Below are 22,668 nucleotides of genomic sequence, written 5' to 3' on the forward strand. Positions count from 1 at the left end.
TCCACCTCAGTGAGTCGAACAGAGAGATAAAGAAAAGAACAAACAGCAGGTGGCGCTATACATATACATTTTATTTAATAGCTCAGTGGCTATTCCAAATGTTTAATTACATGCTCTTACTAAAGTATTCATATCCTGTGATTGGTTTGAAAAATGTAGAATATTTTTCATGGGACAACCCCTCTAAGGGAGGAAAAATAAACAACCTGGTGCCACTGTTTTAAAAACATCCTCTCTCTTTCTCACCATTAGTCAAGGAAATCTTTTCAGCGCTGCCACAGCATCCTGCACTGTTTAAAATATAAACGGATATATTTAATTTTAAGTTTTGTAGTAATTTTTGGACATTAAGCTTCTCATAGTGGTCATAGTAGTCAGAGAAAAGTATGCGAAGGTTTGAATGCTTAATCTCATTGCAAAGTGTTCTAACGAGTGATTCTTTAGTTTCAAAAATGTAAACGGGCTATGATATCCCTTGGTCGACTTTGGGATGCAGAAGCAGGTTTAGGGATCCTGTGGACCATGTCAGCGGTCATCTTCAGATATGTACAGTCTGGTAGTATCTCCCAGCATTAGATCCAACATATATTGAGAAAGCTGACCCTGTTTAATTGATCCTGGGATCCCTCTAATACTGGTGTTATTCCATTAGGATGGGTCCTCGAAGTTTTCAATATTATCTTTTTGGCCATGAGAGACCTGGTCATTTTGGTCTCAAGTGTATTAGTGTGATTTCCAAGTTCTGATAACTCAGTTCTTACTGTATCAATAATCCTTTGAAAGTCCCCCAATAATGCAGCTCTAAAGACTTCCAGTAGTCTCTCCATACCCTCTCTGTAACTAGTCTTTCTTTTAGCATTGGTGGCACTGTTAATCATAATAGCTAAGACCCTGAAGCTGGACTCTGATGGATCTTGGAATTTTTTTTAGATCTTCCTCATTTTTTCTCTGGGAAATAGGTATCCGATGTTTAGTTGTTGCCAACTTAGTTTTCATTGTGTGGCCCATCAACTTAATCTGCCCAACAGCTTAAAATAAAACTTTTCTGAGACTTAAATACTGATTACCTATCCTCTGGATAAGTCATCAGTTTCTGATCGGTAGGGGTCCGACACCCAGGACCCCCGCTGATCAGCTGTTTGAGGAGACACAGCTGCTTGCAGTAGCGCCGCAGCCTTCTCACAGCTTTCCCTAGGCCAAGTGACAACCCATTCATCAATCACATGGCCTAGGCACAGCTCAACCCCAACTCCAGAGGATAGGTCATTAGTATTTAAGTCTCAGAAAACCCATTTAACTAATGTAGCAGTAATTGAGGTACTATAATCAATATTCCAATTTATTACAGTCCCTCCCCAGTTAATATTAAAATAATTTGTAAAATATCCTTTCAGCAAGAACAACCAAAATTTAGCAAGCAACATGGTTAGTTAACAATTCATTAGTTTAATAGCAATTTAGTTAAATATAATGGAAATTAGGGAGTTTTATCTCCTGTGAGTGCAACTAATGTTAAGTATTTCCACAGGTTTAAATACATAAAAGGGGTATATATTGATGATCTATGCTCAGGATAGGTCATCAATATTTAATTGTCAGGGGTCCAATACCCGGCACCTCCACCAATCAGCTGTTTGTAGAAGAGGTGGCGTTCCAAGTGAGCGCTGATTTCTCTTCATTACACTAAGAGTCGTCTCCCTTGCCGCGGCGTAGTGTAATTACAAGTACTTACTCCATTCAAGTGAATGGATTGAAAACTTTTGATTATACTGCACTTCTGAGATGATGGGCAGGGTAATAAATAGGGAGTAGTGCTCACACCGTCACACCATCTCCTCTTCAAACAGTTGTTGGACCCCCGCTGCTCAGATACTGATAACCTATCCTGAGGATAGGCCATCAATATAAACTGCTTGCACAACCCGTTTAAGAGCAGTTAAGCTGCACATACTCATTCAATAGCTGTCAGTCGACAGCTGTCTCTCCTGACTCCCTTGCGGCTTCCCCATACACATGCAAGTTTGGCTCACTTGAACATGTCTATGTATTCCATGGGGAGAGTGGAGAAAGCCTCTGCCAGACACTTCTGGCGGCGGCTTATTTCCTGGCAGAACAAAATGATCAAGTGAAGGTATTCATTTTGCCCTATCCTTCTCTCCCCTGACATCATCTAGTGTTTATGGCTAGCTTATCTCCAACTTGTGATGATAAATGGCCAGTGTAATATTTTCCCAATGTGACCAGTATTCTCATATTTTTCATGCTGGTCATTATAGGGGCATATCTTGAAAGATTTTTGTAATCTTAGAATGGTATGTCCCTGTTTACTGTACAAGTTGTGATTAAAATAGTTATCTGAAACTTTTGGGTGGAGACCTAGAAGCTCCTGGTCCCAGTGCAAAATCTGTAACAGGTCTTTCACCTAATATGTGCCATTAATAATACTGGTGTCTTCTTATGAGGCACCAGGAACTCATTAAGACTTCTACCTCTGTGCCCACTATAGCTATGCCTCTACATTTGGAAGTATTATACTAAACTGGGAAATTGGGGGAAGGGTAGAGAAAATAAGCTGCTTACCAATATAGTTACTTTTAAAATTCTGCATCTGTCTATCACCACAATGATTTGTAATCCATAGTTGTCCTAAGGCAGGCCCTACTGCAAAAATAAGTCAACAGCTTTGGAGACCACAACTTTAATTTTTACATGTAACGGAAATACATCAGCAATCCATAATAAAGGTTAAAATATAAAAGCAACCATGTCTTGTTGGCTATACTGAATCAACCAATAATTTTCTATTAAAGGTCATTCAAACATTTTAAAAATATACATTTTCTGTACATTGAGTCTAAAATACACAAATAAATTAAACTAAATAATACTGTAGTCTTTGCTCGGTAGTATTCAGCTACAATAATTTGATAAAGTGAATGTGAGGATAAATAACTTTGTAGTTATTTAGCCACCATACTAACACATTTACTTGGTTGTATGTACAACTACTTTAAATTATTCATAGAGTTTCTGGATCTGTGTCCATGTCTGTAGAACCTTAATCTCCACTTGATTCATCAGATCACGTATGGTGACAACCACATGGCTTTCGATATACATTGTGAGAGCCCAGAAGCTTATTACACATGGGTTGGAGGATGTCCATTTTCTACTGCATACCGAAAACTACTATGATAAGTGGTGGCACGAAAAGTATAAGAATTGCCACGGAGGGAGCCATCCGGTTGGCTGCTTTGCAGTTTGTTCTTGCAGCCAAAAAACATAAGAAATCCATTCCGGTAATTCTTATTCATCCAGCCATAGAGGAGTGGGTTGACAAAGGTAGAGCACATGGCGATAACATGAAATATGGAATAAAGGAGCTTGTACTCTTGGAATACAAGGACCCAATCCAAGTCAATGGCCAACTGGAAGACATGAAAGGGAAGCCAACAAACTGCAAACACAACAACCATTGTCACCAGCATCTTAGTTGTATTTTTTCTTCGTTGTTGGGTATCACTTCTGGGTGTTGGACTTATATGGTTCTTGAGCTTCAACCATATTCTGATATAAGCATAGCAGATTACAACAAGAGGCAGGACATACTGTAGAAGAAGCATAGAAATGCTGTAGATGGCTGCATCCCTGCTGTTATTTGAGGGCCACTTCTCAGCACAAACAGCTATTTTGAGTTTTAAGGCTGGCAAGTCCTCAAACCTATATTCTCTAAAAATAGCTAAAGGAATAGCAAAAATGGAAGCTGCTACCCATGTAACGGTGACAATTAAGAAGCTGAACTTCTTGGAGATCCGACTACTTAGGTGAAATACAATACACCAGTATCTATCCAAAGCGATGACAACTAGGGTCAGAGTTGAGACATTGACACTCATGGCTTGGGCATAAGGGAACAAGTGGCAAAGTACTGGTCCAAATTTCCACTCATCCATTAATGTATAGACCAGGGTGAAAGGTAGGCAAAGACTGTCCACCATAAGATCTGCCACAGCTAAATTGGCTATGAAAAAGTTTGTTACTGTCCTCATGTTTTTGTATTTTACAATCATGTATATTACCAAAGAGTTGCCAACAAGTCCCAAGAGGATAATTAGAGAATATGCTGTTATGAGGATCACCTGAACCCAAATGAGATTAGTGCTGTCCGTCATAAAACTGGAACCATAAAAATACTGGATGGGGGAAACAGTGCTCTTTGAAGGCTGTTCTCTCAAGTCAAGTTCTTCTGTCATGTTGCTTTGCTTTAGTGTGCCCATTTCTACTTGGAACATTCCTTAATTTTACCTACAATAGAAAGTAACAGGGTTGATCATCAAATTGAACTTGGAAATGGCCATAGCTACATCATTTTGAAAAATAAATACAACCATTTCAGGACAGCCCATTATAAATTTACAGTAGAGGCTTCTAGTCCTTAAAGGGAACCTGTCATTTTTTAAAGCCACTGGAACCAATTAAGACAATGATGATTATATCTACTCTCTTGGGTCCCCAGCAGTCTTTGACACCTAGGTGCCCACTGCCCAATATTGATCTGCTCAATCGTTCAGAAAGCCAACATAAACCTGCAATAGAAATATGTCATTACATGTCATCACATTGAAAATGCAGTCCGCTCTTAAGCAGAATGTTATAGAGCAGAAGGTGCTGAGCAGATTGATATATACAGTACACTGTGGGAAATTATTCAGCAAACCTGTGGGCATTCATATCAGTGATTGACAACATTTTCTACATAATTATGCATACAGAGATAGGTTTAACTTAATAAATAACATATCAGCTCCTCCTGCTTGTGGTGATCATGTGAATGAGAGCTTAACCAATTAGGTTTCGATGTGTACATATATTTAGAGTGGATGGTCAGAACTGGCCAATTTTGGGCATTTGGCCAAAGTATTTTTACTATTGCATTCCAAAAACCATAACCTTTTATTTTTATGTTAATGTAGCCATATGAGCGCTTGTTTTTGTGGGATGAATTTCACTTTTGGGGAACATATATCTTATTGAGCCTAGTTCACACTCAATGTTTAGTCAGTGATTTCCATCACTGATTGTGAGTTAAAACCAGGAACGGGTCAAAAACACAGAAAAGATGCAACTGTTTCTATTATACCTTATCTCTGTGTAGCCTCCACTCCTGGTTTTGGTTGAAAAATCACTGATGGAAATCACTAGGGATGAGCGAATCGACTTCGGATGAAACATCCGAAGTTGATTCACATAAGACTTTGTTCTAATTCTGTACGGAGCAGGAGCTACGTACAGTATTAGAATGTATTGGTTCCGATGAGCCGAAGTTATTGCTTTGTGAAGTCTCGCGAGACTTCGCGCAATAACTTCATAAATTAACTTGTACTGTAAAAAACTCGGGTTCGGTTCCAAGGTACCACTCCTTCGCGAAGTAATAACTTCGGCTCATCGGAGCCAATACATTCTAATACTGTACGGTGCTCCTGCTCCGTACAGTATTAGAACGAAGTTTTATGCGAATCGACTTCAGATGTTTCATCCGAAGTCGATTCGCTCATCCCTAGAAATCACCGATCAAACACTGACCAAAACCACTGATGTGTTAATTAGGCCTAAGGCTGGTATTAGACCAGCAGATGCGGCTGACGATTGTTGGGAAGTAATTGCGCCTTTCCGGCAATCGCCTGCTCATCAGCGGAGGTGACAACTGCTATTACATGCAACGATCTCCTCCACAGTATGGGGAGGGGCGATCGCAAATGCCATCGCTCTGTCCCTTACAGAATCATTGTTTGCCGGCAGCAGACCGTAATTAGACGGCACGATCTGCCACTGGCAAACAATGATTTATTAGCATGCATAAAAATTGCAATTGCCTGATGAACGAGCAGTTGCCTGTTCATCGGGTAATCTGCAGCACTTTAGGGCTGTATTACACAGGCAGATCATCGCAAACGAGCATTACTATGAACACTCGTTAGCGATGATCTGTCTGACTATCTGCAGGTGTAATACAGCCCTTAGGCATAAATGTGATGGGTTATCTTTATTCTATGGGTTTAGCACGATTACACCGATATCAAGTATGAACAGTATATACTGTATGTGTAGTCTTTTATCTTTTACTATTGTTGCACAATAATGTCACATTTAATGAAAAAAAAAAATAGTTTTTATGTTGGAGCTAGTGTTGATCGAGCACCAAATGGTGCTCGGGTGCTCGAGTAGAACACTACAGAGCACCCGAGCACAATGGAAGTCAATAGGAGAACCAAAGCATTAAACCAGGCACCCCCTGCTCTGAAGAGGGGAGGGTGTCTGGTTCACAGGAAAAGGTCAGAAATTTATGGAAACACCACTGAAATGGGTTGGGAACAGCCAGGGGTGGATTAAGTGCACGATAGGCTGTCTTACCACCCCCCACCCCCCTCCATTTTAGTTTTAGTCTTTCTGTATGAAAAGGCTGCGGTGCTTTGTAAGCGCCAAAGTCTCTTCCTAGGCCATATGACACCGTTAACATGGTCTAGGTGCAGCTCTGTCTCATCTGAGTAATTGGGTCTGATCTGTAATACCAAGCACAGTGCTATAAAATGGACAGTGCTGTGCTTGGTAAGGAGCAAAGAGGCTGCGGCGCTCACTTTAACATCGCGGTCTCCTCAAACAGCTGATTGGTGGGGGTGCCAGGAGTCAGACCCCCACCATCTCATAACTCTCGTAGTACAGATTTCATAGATGTTACCTGCAGTCCTATGTAACACCCCACATAACACAGTGAACTATTGTGCTATGTGGGGTGTTACATAGGACTGCATGGAACATCTACTATATTATCTGCACACAGAAAGTTATCACTGTTATCTGGGCTGTTACATAGGACTGCAGGTGACAAATTAAAATTTTAGTTGCCACATTTAAAATACATACGATTATGATAAAAAAAAGACTTGGAGGAGAAGATGAGACTCTACATATAGGGAAATACAGCACCGCATACCTCTTACTTCCAGTGACATCTCCTGTCATGTATATCTTCTCTTTCCTCTTCTCCTCCATTTGACCCAGACCGCCATGACAAATTCTTTTAGCCGCATCTCGTCTCTACAGAGTTTGTTACACAGACACGTTAGATTTCTCATAATTGGGGTCATTTATCAAACTGGTGTAAAGTACAACTGGCTTAGGTGCCCATAGCAATCAATCAGATTCCACCTTTAATTTTCCAAAGGAGCTGTGAAAAATGAAAGGTAAATTCTGTTGCTATGGGTAACTAACCCAGTTCTACTTTACACCAGTTTGATAAATTACCCCAAAGGTCCCTATAGTGTCTACAGCAATTATAATGTCCCCTAGAGTGCCCCCAGTAATAATAACACCCTATATTGCGCTCCAGGTAATAATGCCTGTATAGTGTCCCCAAAAATAATGTCCCCTAATAGAAATGCCCCCACACTACCCCCATATAGTAATTTCCCCCACACTGCCCCCATATAGTAATTTCCCCCACACTGCCCCATATAGTCATTTCCCCCACACTGCCCCCTTATAGCAATTTCCCCCACACTGCCCCATATAGTAATTTCCCCCACACTGCCCCCATATAGTCATTTCCCCCACACTGCCCCATATAGTAATTTCCCCCACACTGCCCCATATAGTAATTTCCCCCACACTGCCCCATATAGTAATTTCCCCCACACTACCCCATATAGTAATTTCCCCCACAGTACCCCATATAGTAATTTCCCCCACAATGCCCCCATATAGTAATTTCCCCCTCACTGCTCCATATAGTAATTTCCCCCACATTGCCCCATGAAGTAATTTGCCCCCACACTGCACTCCCATTAAATAATTTGCCCTCACACTGCACTCCCATGAAATAATTTCCCCCACACTGCACTCCCATGAAATAAATTGCCCCCACACTGCCCCCCATGAAGTAATTTGCCCCCACACTGCACCCCATTAAATAATTTGCCCCCACACTGGTGCGCATAAAGTAATTTGCCCCCACACTGCACCCCCTGAAGTAATTTGTCCCCACACTGCCCCATTAAAGTAATTTGCCCACACACTGCACCCCCTGAAGTATTTTTCCCCACACTGCACCCCCTGAAGTACTTTGGCCCCACACAGCCCACCATGAAGAATTTGCCCCAACACTGCACCCCTGAAGTGATTTGCCCCCACACTGCCCCGAATTAAGTAATTTGCCTCCAAGTAATAATATGGCCCACATGAAGTAATTTGCCCCATTTAATAATCTGCCCCCCCGAACAGATTTGCTGCCACACTGCCCCATGTCCTCCTCTGACCCCCCAAAGTTGGCACACACAGAAACTAATTTTTTTTAAAAAGCTAATACTTACCTGTGTCCGGCAGGGTGAGGCAGGCACGCATTCTTCACTGTCCTGCATTCCTCTCTGCACAGGCGCGCGATGACTTCATCACTCACACCTGCGCCGGGATTTCACTACCGCATAGGCCTCAAACTTATGGCGGTGATCGGCGGCGGGGCAAGGAACTATTCTCTCCCGTGCCCCGCCGCAGTATGTGGGCGTTCGGGTCCGCGTTGGGCCCCCCAGGGATGCCGGGCCCTGGGCTACCGAACGACCCTATTATAATCCACCACTGGGAACAGCATAGGGAGGATGTCTGGATGCATCTTGGACTCCCAGGATGCTGCTGGGAACAATGTTGTCTGAGTAGTACGCCACTTTTACAGACTGACAATAATACGCACAAAACCAAAGATCGATTTTAGAGGAAAAATTGTTGGGAAACATTCTTTCCTGTATATTTACTTGTATATAAAGTGCAAGTGCTGCCAAAAATTACAAGGAAGAGGCACTCCGATACAACCTGTATATCACATAAAGGAGGACCTCATTCACATTGTGGTACAATTGTACCGGTAGTGGGACTCCTACACTCATAAAGTCTATGCACTAAGTGAAAGGGCTGACAAAAATAACAAGGAACCTCGTGCTGCCCTTCCCGTGACCCTCGCGTTATATGCATTTTGGCCAACACCAATTACTGGTTGTTCACCCTCCTCAACCCCTGCTATGAAGAGAACTTTTCATCTCTCATTCATGTGGTGTAGAGGACTATCAAAATGGCGCAATACCAGAAGGTCCTTGTGGAAAAATGGCTCCAAAAATTTTCAGCTGACAACGCTGGCGGCAGAGTACATAGTTCCTTTGGAACACCATGATGTGTCGAGCATCACAATGAGGTTAAAATTACATTTTAACTTAATTATTCAGGATGTTACAAATGTGACTATACCGTATATGCTTGTTTTTTGTGTTTAAATACTTTTACTGCTTTGACATATTTATTTTTAAAAAAAACTTTAGTATGACCACTATTTTTTTTTTTATAAGCTGAATTAAAATGCATTAAATTATTTTTTACTCCCACTACGGGGCTTGTTTTTAGGCCAACAGCTGCCATGGCAACCAACAGAAACCTGCAATTGTGTTGAAGAGGTGCAGATGAAAAAACCAGAGGAGGCCTTCACCTTCTGTTAAGCTCCTTAAAGGGAATCTGTCACCTACAGCAAGCCCTAATAAGTACAGTAATACATACACTCACCTAAAGAATTATTAGGAACACCTGTTCTATTTCTCATTAATGCAATTATCTAGTCAACCAATCACATGGCAGTTGCTTCAATGCATTTAGGGATGTGGTCCTGGTCAAGACAATCTCCTGAACTCCAAACTGAATGTCAGAATGGGAAAGAAAGGTGATTTAAGCAATTTTGAGCGTGGCATGGTTGCTGGTGCCAGACGGGCCGGTCTGAGTATTTCACAATCTGCTCAGTTACTGGGATTTTCACACACAACCATTTCTAGGGTTTACAAAGAATGGTGTGAAAAGGGAAAAACATCCAGTATGCGACAGTCCTGTGGGCAAAAATGCCTTGTGGATGCTAGAGGTCAGAGGAGAATGGGCCTACTGATTCAAGCTGATAGAAGAGCAACGTTGACTGAAATAACCACTCGTTACAACCGAGGTATGCAGCAAAGCATTTGTGAAGCCACAAAACGCACAATCTTGAGGCGGATGGGCTACAACAGCAGAAGACCCCACCGGGTACCACTCATCTCCACTACAAATAGGAAAAAGAGGCTACAATTTGCACAAGCTCACCAAAATTGGACTGTTGAAGACTAGAAAAATGTTGCCTGGTCTGATGAGTCTCGATTTCTGTTCAAATGGTAGAGTCCGAATTTGGCGTAAACAGAATGAGAACATGTATCCATCCTCTGATGGCTACTTCCAGCAGGATAATGCACCATGTCACAAAGCTCGAATCATTTCAAATTGGTTTCTTGAACATGACAATGAGTTCACTGTACTAAAATGGCCCCCACAGTCACCAGATCTCAACCCAATAGAGCATCTTTGGGATGTGGTGGAACGGGAGCTTCGTGCCCTGGATGTGCATCCCTCAAATCTCCTTCAACTGCAAGATGCTATCCTATCAATATGGGCCAACATTTCTAAAGAATGCTATCAGCACCTTGTTTAATCAATGCCATGTAGAATTAAGGCAGTTCTGAAGGCAAAAGGGGGTCCAACACCGTATTAGTATGGTGTTCCTAATAATTCTTTAGGTGAGTGTATATAAAATACCTGCCTGTGACTTCAGATCAGTAATTTGTATGTCGATACTCATCCCCATCCCTCCATTGTGTGCCCACAAACCATCTATGGAATGCTTTGAAAGGACTCCTGTGCATGCACACACACATAATGGAAAGTACTCCAGGAGCAGTCCTCTCTATGCATTTCATGGCTGGTTTGTAGTCACATATCAGTGGAATAGGGATGAGTAGCGACATACAAATTACTGATCTGGAGTCGGTCTCAGGTGCTGCATGTATTATTGTACTTATTAGGGATTGCCAGAAGTAACAGATTGCCTTTAATGTGATGTCAACTGTAAATTACAGCTGTGTCCCACTTCTGATGGTGCCACAGCTCCTGGATGCATGGCATCCTTGCGACACAGGGGCACATCTCTAATTAGGCAAAGGGAGGTGGTGGCCTCAGGTGGCGCTGTGCTAGGAAAGCAGGGGGATGGTAATTTAGCTTCTAGCCCTGCATTCCTGCACAGCCCTGCAGAGACCTTTGTCTTTAGGGATTAATGTACATCACAGTTCTACTGTGGTTTTTGCCACAATTTGTAGTAAAAACCGCAATAAAACCACAATGTACAATGACCCCCTACGCATAAGGTGCACATACCAGAGTATGACGGACCTTTGTAATAAAGTAATGGTAGATTAAAGGACCTTTGATGATGTCATCATGTTTCATGATCGCAGGTCCTTTAGCCTCCAAATGACACCAGAGGAGAAGGAGGAAAATGTGTGTGTGTGTGTGTATAAATATATACACTCACCTAAAGAATTATTAGGAACACCATACTAATACAGTGTTGGACCCCCTTTTGCCTTCAGAACTGCCTTAATTCTACGTGGCATTGATTCAACAAGGTGCTGATAGCATTCTTTAGAAATGTTGGCCCATATTGATAGGATAGCATCTTGCAGTTGATGGAGATTTGAGGGAGGCACATCCAGGACACGAAGCTCCCGTTCCACCACATCCCAAAGATGCTCTATTGGGTTGAGATCTGGTGACTGTGGGGGCCATTTTAGTACAGTGAACTCATTGTCATGTTCAAGAAACCAATTTGAAATGATTCAAGCTTTGTGACATGGTGCATTATCCTGCTGGAAGTAGCCATCAGAGGATGGATACATGTTCTCATTCTGTTTACGCCAAATTCGGACTCTACCATTTGAATGTCTCAACAGAAATCGAGACTCATCAGACCAGGCAACATTTTTCCAGTCTTCAACAGTCCAATTTTGGTGAGCTCGTGCAAATTGTAGCCTCTTTTTCCTATTTGTAGTGGAGATGAGTGGTACCCGGTGGGGTCTTCTGCTGTTGTAGCCCATCCGCCTCAAGGTTGTGCGTGTTGTGGCTTCACAAATGCTTTGCTGCATACCTCGGTTGTAACGAGTGGTTATTTCAGTCAACGTTGCTCTTCTATCAGCTTGAATCAGTCGGCCCATTCTCCTCTGACCTCTAGCATCCACAAGGCATTTTTGCCCACAGGACTGCCGCATACTGGATGTTTTTCCCTTTTCACACCATTCTTTGTAAACCCTAGAAATGGTTGTGCATGAAAATCCTAGTAACTGAGCAGATTGTGAAACACTCATACCGGCCCGTCTGGCACCAACAACCATGCCACGCTCAAAATTGCCTAAATCACCTTTCTTTCCCATTCTGACATTCAGTTTGGAGTTCAGGAGATTGTCTTGACCAGGACCACACCCCTAAATGCATTGAAGCGATTGCCATGTGATTGGTTGACTAGATAATTGCATTAATGAGAAATAGAACAGGTGTTCCTAATAATTCTTTAGGTGAGTGTATATATATATATATATATATATATACATATATAAAGCTGAGTGTATGTATGTGTGTGTATGTATGTATGTCCACTAAAGGAATCCACACAGTCGCATTTACAATCACAAATTTTGGCACACAGGTACATCAGATGTCCGGGAAGGTTTTAGACCTGGTCTCAGCTCCGTAGCACATACCATTCCTGAGATATCCCCCAAAAAATGCAATAGACCAATTAGCCTGATCACATGACCCTTATCAGCCAATAGAAGCTCGCAGACCCTTAGTCTCCACATACACACAGTTTTACACCAGGTTTCCATAACAACCCAGCCATTTTTCGTCACTGCTGTAGGTCAGCTTTAAAGGGGCAGGGTACTGTGGATGACACTGTTAAGGGAGCGAAGCACTGTGCAGGTCACAGTTCAGGGGGCAGTTAGGGTGGCCATTCAGGCCATTTTCAAAAGACAGACTTTAAAACCCCTCCCCCAGGTCCCGCTAAGCCACGCCTTCAACCCAGTTAGGTCACACACCCTCCCACTCTGCAGTCGACGAAGATTGAAAAAATGAAGGTAAAAATCAACTTCTGTCAGGGGCTGGGTTATTATGGAAATCACTGTTAATGAGACGGGGTACTGTGGTGGTCACTGTTAAGGGAGCAGGCTACTGTGGCAATCACTGTCAAAGGGGCAGGCGTTGTGGAGGTCTCTGTTAAGGGGGCAGGGAATGGTGGAGGTCACAGTTAAGGGGCCGATCTGCTATGGAGGTCAGTGTTAAGGGGCGGGGTGCTGTAGAGGTCACTATTAAAGGAGTGGGCCCCTGTCAAGGGGGTGGGTGCTGTGGAACTCACTGTTAAAGGGGCGGGCTGCTGTGAAGGTCAAATGTAAGGGGATGGTCTACTGTGGAGGTCCCTTTTAAGAGGCAGGGAACTTTGGGTGGGGTCAGTGTTAAGGTGTGGGGGGCTGTGGAGTTCACTGTTAAGGGGCGGGGTGATGTAGAGGTCACTCTTATGGGAGATACTGTCAATATCTTTTGTCAACACACAGAAACATTAAATGAAATAGATGAAATATACCCGTGCGAAGCCGGGTCCTTCAGCTAGTTATATATATAAATAGATATAGAGCACCAATACTCATATTCAGATATTTAGGACACTAATACTGAGATCCTGATACTTGATATATACAGTATATATCAAGTATCAGGATCTCAGTATTAGTGTTTTAAATATCTGGATATGAGTAGTGGTGCTCTTATTTTATATATATATATATATATATATATATATATATATATATATATATGTATTAAGGCATTTGCCTGGATTTGTGGGAGGGGCTGAGGTCTGCCTCCAGCCTATTTAGGGCACCCCCCTTACCTGGCTCCTGCACCGTCTGAGGTCTGAGCTTTGAGAGAGGAAGTCGCTTGTGGAGTTTCTGGAGAGTAAGGCTACTTTCACACTAGCGTTCAGGTGTCCGCTCGTGAGCTCCGTTTGAAGGGGCTCACGAGCGGCCCCGAACGCATCCGTCTGGCCCTAATGCATTCTCAGTGGAGGCGGATCCACTGAGAATGCATCCGCCTGCCAGCGCTCAGCCTCCGCTCCGCTCAGTGAGCGGACACCTGTCCGCCTGGCCGTGCGGAGGCGAGCGGATCCGTCCAGACTTATAATGGAAGTCAATGGGGACGGATCCGCTTGAAGATGACACCATATGGCTCAATCTTCAAGCGGATCCGTTCCCCATTGACTTTCAATGTAAAGTCTGAACGGATCCGCTCAGGCTACTTTCTGACTTAGAAAATTTTCTAAGTAATAATGCAGACGGATCCGTTCTGAACGGATGCAAACGTCTGCATTATCGGAGCGGATCCGTCTGATGAAACATCAGACGGATCCGCTCCGAACGCTCGTGTGAAAGTAGCCTTACCTGCGAGCCGCTGAATTTTTGAGAGTTTTTCATCGCATTTCTGTTCTATTTTTCCGGCTTCACTCGGTTCACTGTGGGTCGCGTTTGCCCGTTAAACTGTGAGTCATTCATACGGTACAGCCGGGGCCTCACGGTTGCCCTCTGTACCGGTTCATTTCATTTCATCAAAAGCTGCACCAATGTCACGGTTTTCTCATACAAGTCACCAGTATTCATTTCTGTCACGCCTTGTTCATGCACAATTTGTTCACAACCGTACCACCATTCCGGTCAACAGCTCTGCAGCATGCGGCCAATGGTTTCTGGGCTAATCCCCCATTTCTGTTCATTTCATTTCATAAACGCTGCACTAATGTCACGGCTTTCTCGCATCAATCACCAGCATCTCATTTCTGTCATGTCTTGTTCAGGCATCTTCCCACAGTACCAACACTCCGGTCAGCACCCCTGTGGTTCCGGGCTCGTTCCCCATTTCTTGTTTCAGTCCATATCACCCCACAATCATCCACATTCATGCCCCCTTCCCCTCCCCATGTTCATGTGCACGGCTACAGGTGCACAGCTGCGGTGCACACGGTACACCCTCCCTTCATGTCCACCTTCACTGGGCATACCGCTGCCACAGGCATCCCCTATCCACCGCCTCCGGCCTGTTCCGCCGCTCCTTCTGCCGCGCGGCCGATGGCGCCCGGCCGCGTCCCGGTGCCTGGTCTGCGCATGCGCGGTGTCCCGGCGGCCGTTCGCTCCGCATCTGATGCGGGGGGGCGCCGTCGGGCAGTCCGGTTCGGCTGGCCGGCGGAACTCCAGGGAGCGCCGGTCCCACAGCAGGCCCCTCCTGCGCAGGCTGCAGCAAGAGGGGCATCCAGCACGCCCCAACCAAGCACCCTGCAGATAAAAATCACCCCAGCAGCCCCACATTAAACGAAAAAAAAAAAAAAGGAAAAGGGGCAAGGGAAGGGATGTCAATTGGTATTCTGCTACATGGAGAGAAAAAAAAAAGGTAAAAACAGAGAATGGAGGCTATTGGTATTCCGCCTCATGTAAAAAAAAAACAAAAAAAAAAACATTTGATTGCAAACCGCATGTTCCCACTTTGTGCATAGGCATACGGCCACGCGCTGGTCTCTTTTCACACCATGCGCAAGCTGTGATTTCACAGGCAACCGTCATGATCCTCCGGGTCATGCTATACACTGCGTGCAGAATTATTAGGCAAATGAGTATTTTGACCACATCATCCTCTTTATGCATGTTGTCTTACTCCAAGCTGTATAGGCTCGAAAGCCTACTACCAATTAAGCATATTAGGTGATGTGCATCTCTGTAATGAGAAGGGGTGTGGTCTAATGACATCAACACCCTATATTAGGTGTGCATAATTATTAGGCAACTTCCTTTCCTTTGGCAAAATGGGTCAAAAGAAGGACTTGACAGGCTCAGAAAAGTCAAAAATAGTGAGATATCTTGCAGAGGGATGCAGCACTCTTAAAATTGCAAAGCTTCTGAAGCGTGATCATCGAACAATCAAGCGTTTCATTCAAAATAGTCAACAGGGTCGCAAGAAGCGTGTGGAAAAACCAAGGCGCAAAATAACTGCCCATGAACTGAGAAAAGTCAAGCGTGCAGCTGCCAAGATGCCACTTGCCACCAGTTTGGCCATATTTCAGAGCTGCAACATCACTGGAGTGCCCAAAAGCACAAGGTGTGCAATACTCAGAGACATGGCCAAGGTAAGAAAGACTGAAAGACGACCACCACTGAACAAGACACACAAGCTGAAACGTCAAGACTGGGCCAAGAAATATCTCAAGACTGATTTTTCTAAGGTTTTATGGACTGATGAAATGAGAGTCTTGATGGGCCAGATGGATGGGCCCGTGGCTGGATTGGTAAAGGACAGAGAACTCCAGTCCGACTCAGACGCCAGCAAGGTGGAGGTGGAGTACTGTTTTGGGCTGGTATCATCAAAGATGAGCTTGTGGGGCCTTTTCGGGTTGAGGATGGAGTCAAGCTCAACTCCCAGTCCTACTGCCAGTTTCTGGAAGACACCTTCTTCAAGCAGTGGTACAGGAAGAAGTCTGCATCCTTCAAGAAAAACATGATTTTCATGCAGGACAATGCTCCATCACACGCGTCCAAGTACTCCACAGCGTGGCTGGCAAGAAAGGGTATAAAAGAAGAAAATCTAATGAAATGGCCTCCTTGTTCACCTGATCTGAACCCCATTGAGAACCTGTGGTCCATCATCAAATGTGAGATTTACAAGGAGGGAAAACAGTACACCTCTCTGAACAGTGTCTGGGAGGCTGTGGTTGCTGCTGCACGCAATGTTGATGGTGAACAGATCAAAACACTGACAGAATCCATGGATGGCAGGCTTTTGAGTGTCCTTGCAAAGAAAGGTGGCTATATTGGTCACTGATTTGTTTTTGTTTTGTTTTTGAATGTCAGAAATGTATATTTGTGAATGTTGAGATGTTATATTGGTTTCACTGGTAAAAATAAATAATTTAAATGGGTATATATTTGTTTTTTGTTAAGTTGCCTAATAATTATGCACAGTAATAGTCACCTGCACACACAGATATCCCCCTAAAATAGCTAAAACTAAAAACAAACTAAAAACTACTTCCAAAAATATTCAGCTTTGATATTAATGAGTTTTTTGGGTTCATTGAGAACATGGTTGTTGTTCAATAATAAAATAATCCTCAAAAATACAACTTGCCTAATAATTCTGCACTCCCTGTATGTACCAAATGCATTTCACATTTCATCATACTATTTTATGTCTACCCTCCCCTTTTTCAGGCGGTCAACCTATATTATATTTTGCACTACCGTGTATCCGGAGAATATTTTCTTACTACCAGATACGTTCACCTGCTCATTAACAAAGGTCTTCCTTACATTTCGGATGGTCCCGTTAGGGTCAGCATGCTGGCTTTAGGGGCACCATCATCCCACTAGGTTACCCCTTCTTGGCTTCGCCATCAGTTAGTGGTCCCGCGAGGCCAACACCACGCCTCAAACGTTCAGAGGCAACCGCCCATCGCGCCACTCGTTAGTAAGCCACCTCGCATGTTGCATAGAGAGGGCCTCACCTGTCACTCCCTTCCCCTAGTCCTGTCTTACAGTCACCGAGAGGCCAATGCTCCTGCCACTACGACAAGTGGCCTCATTAACCCCTCGCTCCAACTCATAGGTAGAGCCTCTCAAGCCGCTTGGCAAATTAGCAGGGCCTCATCTGTCACCACGCAAGTATAATTTTTTCGCCATCCGGCCTAGCTAGCTTGCCAGCACGATCCTGTGTTTCCTCAAGCTAATCAACTGTTTTATTTTAGTATGTCTCTGGATGGGTTAGAAAACTTCTCCCTGCCTGGCACCCCTGCTAGATCCGTCACTGCTACCCTGGGAGACGATCTAGCCAGTCCAGCATCCATCAGATCCTGGACAATTCCGCGCATTACGGCGGAGTTGAGGAAACGGCATGTTCCCTTCCCCCGCCACGGCAAGGAAAGCGGAGCTGTTCCGGCTGCTGCGCGCATCAACCGATAATAGGGATGCAGGGGAAGGACCCAGCCAGTCCGGCACCGGGGACATCCATGCCATGCTGGCCTCTCTGATGACATCCATGTCGACAGTCAACGCCAGGTTGGAGAGGCTAGAATCGGTCACCACGACCCTTTCCTTGGCAGGTCCGCCACCAGCGGCGTCACCAGCATCGGCCGGATTACCGGTGATCACGCCGGCCGTTAGCCTGGAGGACCGGGAAGTCACTCGGCGCACATGATACCAGAGCACTTGAAAAGGGATATCCTGGAAGGTAAGGATGTAAACCTGGCCTCCCTTCTGATTGCCTCCCAGGATGTGGTCGAGAACACGACTTATGCCTATGAAGAGGTTTCAGTTGTGGTCAAGTCCAGGGATGCCCGTCTCAATAGGAAGCTGACCATTCCCGAATTCGTTTTGGCTTTCGGTATCTATAGAGAGGTCATCTGTGCAGTCTACCCCAACAGAAGGGAGGAATTCGACCTCTACATGCACAAACTGGTGGACTTGGGCAACAAATACGGAGGGTCAGCGTTCTATGACTATCACAGGTCTTTTTCGGCGAAAGTGGCGGGGGCTTTCTCCCAGTACGGAGTCCGCTCCAACTGGGCGAGGATCGACACGGTCATATTCTGTCGCCACTTCGCAGGCCTTAGGACCCCAGCCTGTGCACACTGCTCCTCCACGGCCCACACCACCAATTTCTGCCCGAACACGTCGGACAGACAGGCCCTCTCACAGGCAGCCGGTCCCTCCGGGGTCCCGGAAAGGTCAGCCCGGGACAAGCTGGGTCGGCCAATCAAGTTTCTGGGCAAATCCCAGATTTGCAATAATTTCAATGAGGGGTCCTGCAATTATAGCGGGTGCAAGTTGTTACATATATGTACCAAATGTTTCCGGGCGCATGCCAAGTCCATGTGCCCAAATAAAATGTTTGCAAAACCGTATCTAACAACCATCAACATGCCAGTTTTTACCGCGTTCATGTCACAACACCCATCCAGGCATCTCTCAGATTTCCTCGTTTCAGGGTTGACAGAAGGCTTCCACACGGGCATCCTGTATATGCCAACCGGCACCCTGGAATGTCCCAATCTTTTATCCGCTCTACACAACCCTACCGCCATTGACGCAATCATAGCCCAAGAAGTGACGGAGGGCTTTGGCGCACCAACCCCATTGGCATCATCACTGGAAAATCCTCCCAGAAACAGAGGCTCATCATCGACCTATCGGCGCCACACGGTTCAGGCAACCCCAGTCTCAACTCCCTCATTCCCTCGGAGGAATTCTCTCTGCAATACACCACCATTGATCACGCCATCACAGCCATCATACAAGCAGGGGTGGGGGCATGGCTCAGCAAAACCGACATCGCCAACGCCTTCAAATTGCTACCGATTCACCCTACACTGTGGCACCTGCACGGCATCAAGTGGTCCGGGGTCTATTATTTTTTCTCCCGGTTGACTTTCGGTTCCAAAAGTAGCCCGGCCATCTTCGACATATTTGCAGAAGCATTATGCTGGTTGCCTCAGAGCCACCATCGAGCTGTTCAAAGATCTGGGGGTACCCCTCTCCACCAAGAAGACAGAGGGGCCAGACACGATCATCACCTTCCTGGGTATCCAGTTGGATTCAGCCTCAATGCAAGCCAGTTTGCCATCCGGGAAGATCCAGGATATTCTCACCCACATAGACGGCTATCTTCAACTCGGCACCTGCAACCGCAAAGAACTACAGTCCCTGCTGGGCTCCCTGAACTTTGCCATGTGCATCATACCCCAGGGTCGCTCATTTATATCACGCCTTCTGCACCTCTTCCCCTTGTTCCTACACGACTCGCACAGATTGTCCCTGGATGCCCACGCTGCGGCGGATCTGGGCATGTGGAGGAGATTTCTGTCCACCTGGAATGGCAGGAGCTTGTTTCTCCCTCAGCTGTCGGACTCTTCCCCCTCTATCTGGTCAGATGCGGCATCTACCACAGGCTTTGCGGCCATATTTGGGAACGATTGGCTGTGGGGCAGCTGGCCTCCTGCGGTCCAGGGTCTGGAGGGATTCTCCACTACCTCAGCGCTTTTTGAGATCTATCCCATCGTAGCGGCGGCCGTGGCGTGGGGTCATTTATGGGCGAACATGTCGATCCGGTGCTACTCAGACAACCAAGCAACCTGCCAGATCATCAACAAAGGTCGTTCTAAATCCCTCACAATCATGAGGTTTATGCGAAGACTTACTTGGCTGGCCGCCTGCAATAATTTCTTCTTGCATTGTTTCCATGTCCCGGGGGTGTGCAATTCGGCAGCTGACAATTTGTCTCGCTTCAAATTTCAGGCATTTCATCAGGCTCTCCCATCAGCATCACCCACGGCCTCCAGCACTCCATCATTTCAACAACTCATTCTGGACTAGAGGTCATCATGTGGCATAGCCAGTCTTTGTCCCACTTAGCGTTGTCTGACAATACACATAGAACATACAACAGAGCATTCACACTATTCAACAGGTTCCTGTTGGAACACAACATCACGCACCCTTTCGTCATGACGTCTCTTTTGGGGTTTGCTTCTTTCTGCCACCTCAAACTCAAAATGTCATACAACACCATCAAACTATATCTTACTGGCATTCAACATCATATGCTAATCATGCATCCCAACAACATCAGCTTCATGGCCTCACACCAGATCAAAACAATACTCAGAGGCATTCAGAAGACGGAACCCGCACGTCCAGCCCAGAGGCTGCCCATCAACAGTCATGTCTTCAAAGCATTATCCGACTTGCTGGACGCCACGCCTTTTGATACCGATACTAACTCCGTCATCAAAACTGCAATTTACTTAGCCTTCTACGGGTTCCTGAGACCCGGGGAATTCACTACAACCTCCACGACCCAAACCTCACCTTGTCTTCTTGTCTCCCACTTGACGAAACACCTGGATCATTACATCCTGACCATACCTCACTCCAAGAGTAGTCAGCATTCACCCGTCAACATTTCATATTACCCCACGCACAACAAATGGTGTCCAGTAAGGGTTCTGGACACCTACAGTCAGCTTCACAAGTTTCTACCCTCTCAACCGCTACTTCAACTTCATGGGTCGGTACTCACCACCACCACCTTCATGACCCATGTCAGGTCATTTCTCACCCAACTGGGCCTCAACGCAGCCAACTACTCAGGGCACTCCTTTCGCATCGGAGCTGCATCCACGGCCTCCAGTGCCAACATCCCTACTCATGTCATCAAGAAATTGGGGCGCTGGAAGTCATCCGCTTACGCACGATACATTCCCAATCCAGAGCAAGAGTTGAGAGTGGCTTTCCAAAGCATGTCGGGTTGAGCTATTCATGTATTAATTGGCTACAATAAACTGGTTTATTTCCATTTTTGCCCTCTTCTTTCTTACGCCTACCTCATCCTCGGTTTCGGCACACCACAACCGACTGCATTTCTTTCCCTGCATCCCAGGGCTCGTTACTGTACTACCGTAAGCGCCTGACACAAGTATTAAGGCATTTGCCTGGATTTGTGGGAGGGGCTGAGGTCCGCCTCCAGCCTATTTAGGGCACCCCCCTTACCTGGCTCCTGCACCGTCTGAGGTCTGAGCTTTGTCCCTCCCACCACTCCACTCATTTACAACTCATTTCTTTTATGTCTTTTCCTTGGGTGGGCCCTCTTCTTTCTTAGGCCTACCTCATCCTCGGTTTCGGCACACCACAACCGACTGCATTTCTTTCCCTGCATCCCAGGGCTCGTTACTGTACTACCGTAAACGCCTGACACAAATATATATATATATATAAAGAATATGGGGAACATTTATCAAGACCATCGTTTTAAGTGCCGTTCTTGGATCCCTCTGTGCTGCTGCAGGATGCAACACATTGATGTTGAGGCACAGGCCTCTCATGAACTTGTTGCTTCCTCCGGCAGGCCATGCAACACATTTAAAGAGGTTGTGCAGACGATTTATACTGATAACCTATCGTCAGGATAGGTCATCAGTATCTGTTCGGTGTTGGTCCGACACCTGGCACCTGATCGGCTGGGGTGTCGGGTGTTGGACCTACACCCATCAGATATTGATGACCTATCCTGAGGAAGAGGGGGGGCACGCCATTTTAGTTTTCCCCTTAGGCAGCAGACAGGCTAGGTTCAGCCCTGCTGCGAAGGTAACTATATGTTATTATGCATAAAGTTAGTTCTTGCTACAACATACAGTTATGTTGTGGTACACCAATGGGTTAAGAGAATAACAGAATAGGGCTATAGTCTTCTAATAGAAGTTGGGTTTTAAGAGGTTAGATGAGAAGTGATCGTGTGGAACTGGCAATGTACAAATTGCATTTGAAACACCTGGAATACTGGGAGAGTTGAACATTCAGAAATGAAAGCAATTTGTCACTCCTAGACAGACGGGGCGGCTTATGAGAAAAAGACGACAATACTAATGACTGTTTTCTGCTGCAGCCTTATAAACCGGTGAGTTTAAAGAGATCTGAGGTTTATTTTCCATTGGAGATTGAGAAAAGTCAGCAGGAAACAAATGGTGGAGTTTTATGAAAATATGTAAGTTTATTTCCAGACACAGTTTTGGATTAATAAATGGAAGTAAGTTTTGGATTATGCTATAAATCATATATTCTAATTGATGAATTTGTTGCGAGAGTGACAGCTTACCCCTTAGTGACTGTCAGTATGTGCTTACCCGGAAAGGTAGGACAGGTTCTCGGG

At 45.1% G+C, this 22,668-nt stretch overlaps 1 protein-coding gene across 1 annotated transcript; it reads right to left on the reverse strand.

Annotated features, from left to right (window-relative positions):
- Positions 1-3,140: 3,140 nt before the first annotated feature.
- Positions 3,141-4,277, reverse strand: LOC120986975 (neuropeptide Y receptor type 2-like). The gene has a single exon (XM_040415655.1). It carries the CDS (start codon positions 4,275-4,277, stop codon positions 3,141-3,143), a length of 1,137 nt encoding a protein of 378 aa, XP_040271589.1.
- Between the last annotated feature and the right edge of the window lie 18,391 nt (positions 4,278-22,668).

Source organism: Bufo bufo, chromosome 1, assembly GCF_905171765.1.
Source record: "Bufo bufo chromosome 1, aBufBuf1.1, whole genome shotgun sequence".
Lineage (NCBI taxonomy): Eukaryota > Metazoa > Chordata > Amphibia > Anura > Bufonidae > Bufo > Bufo bufo.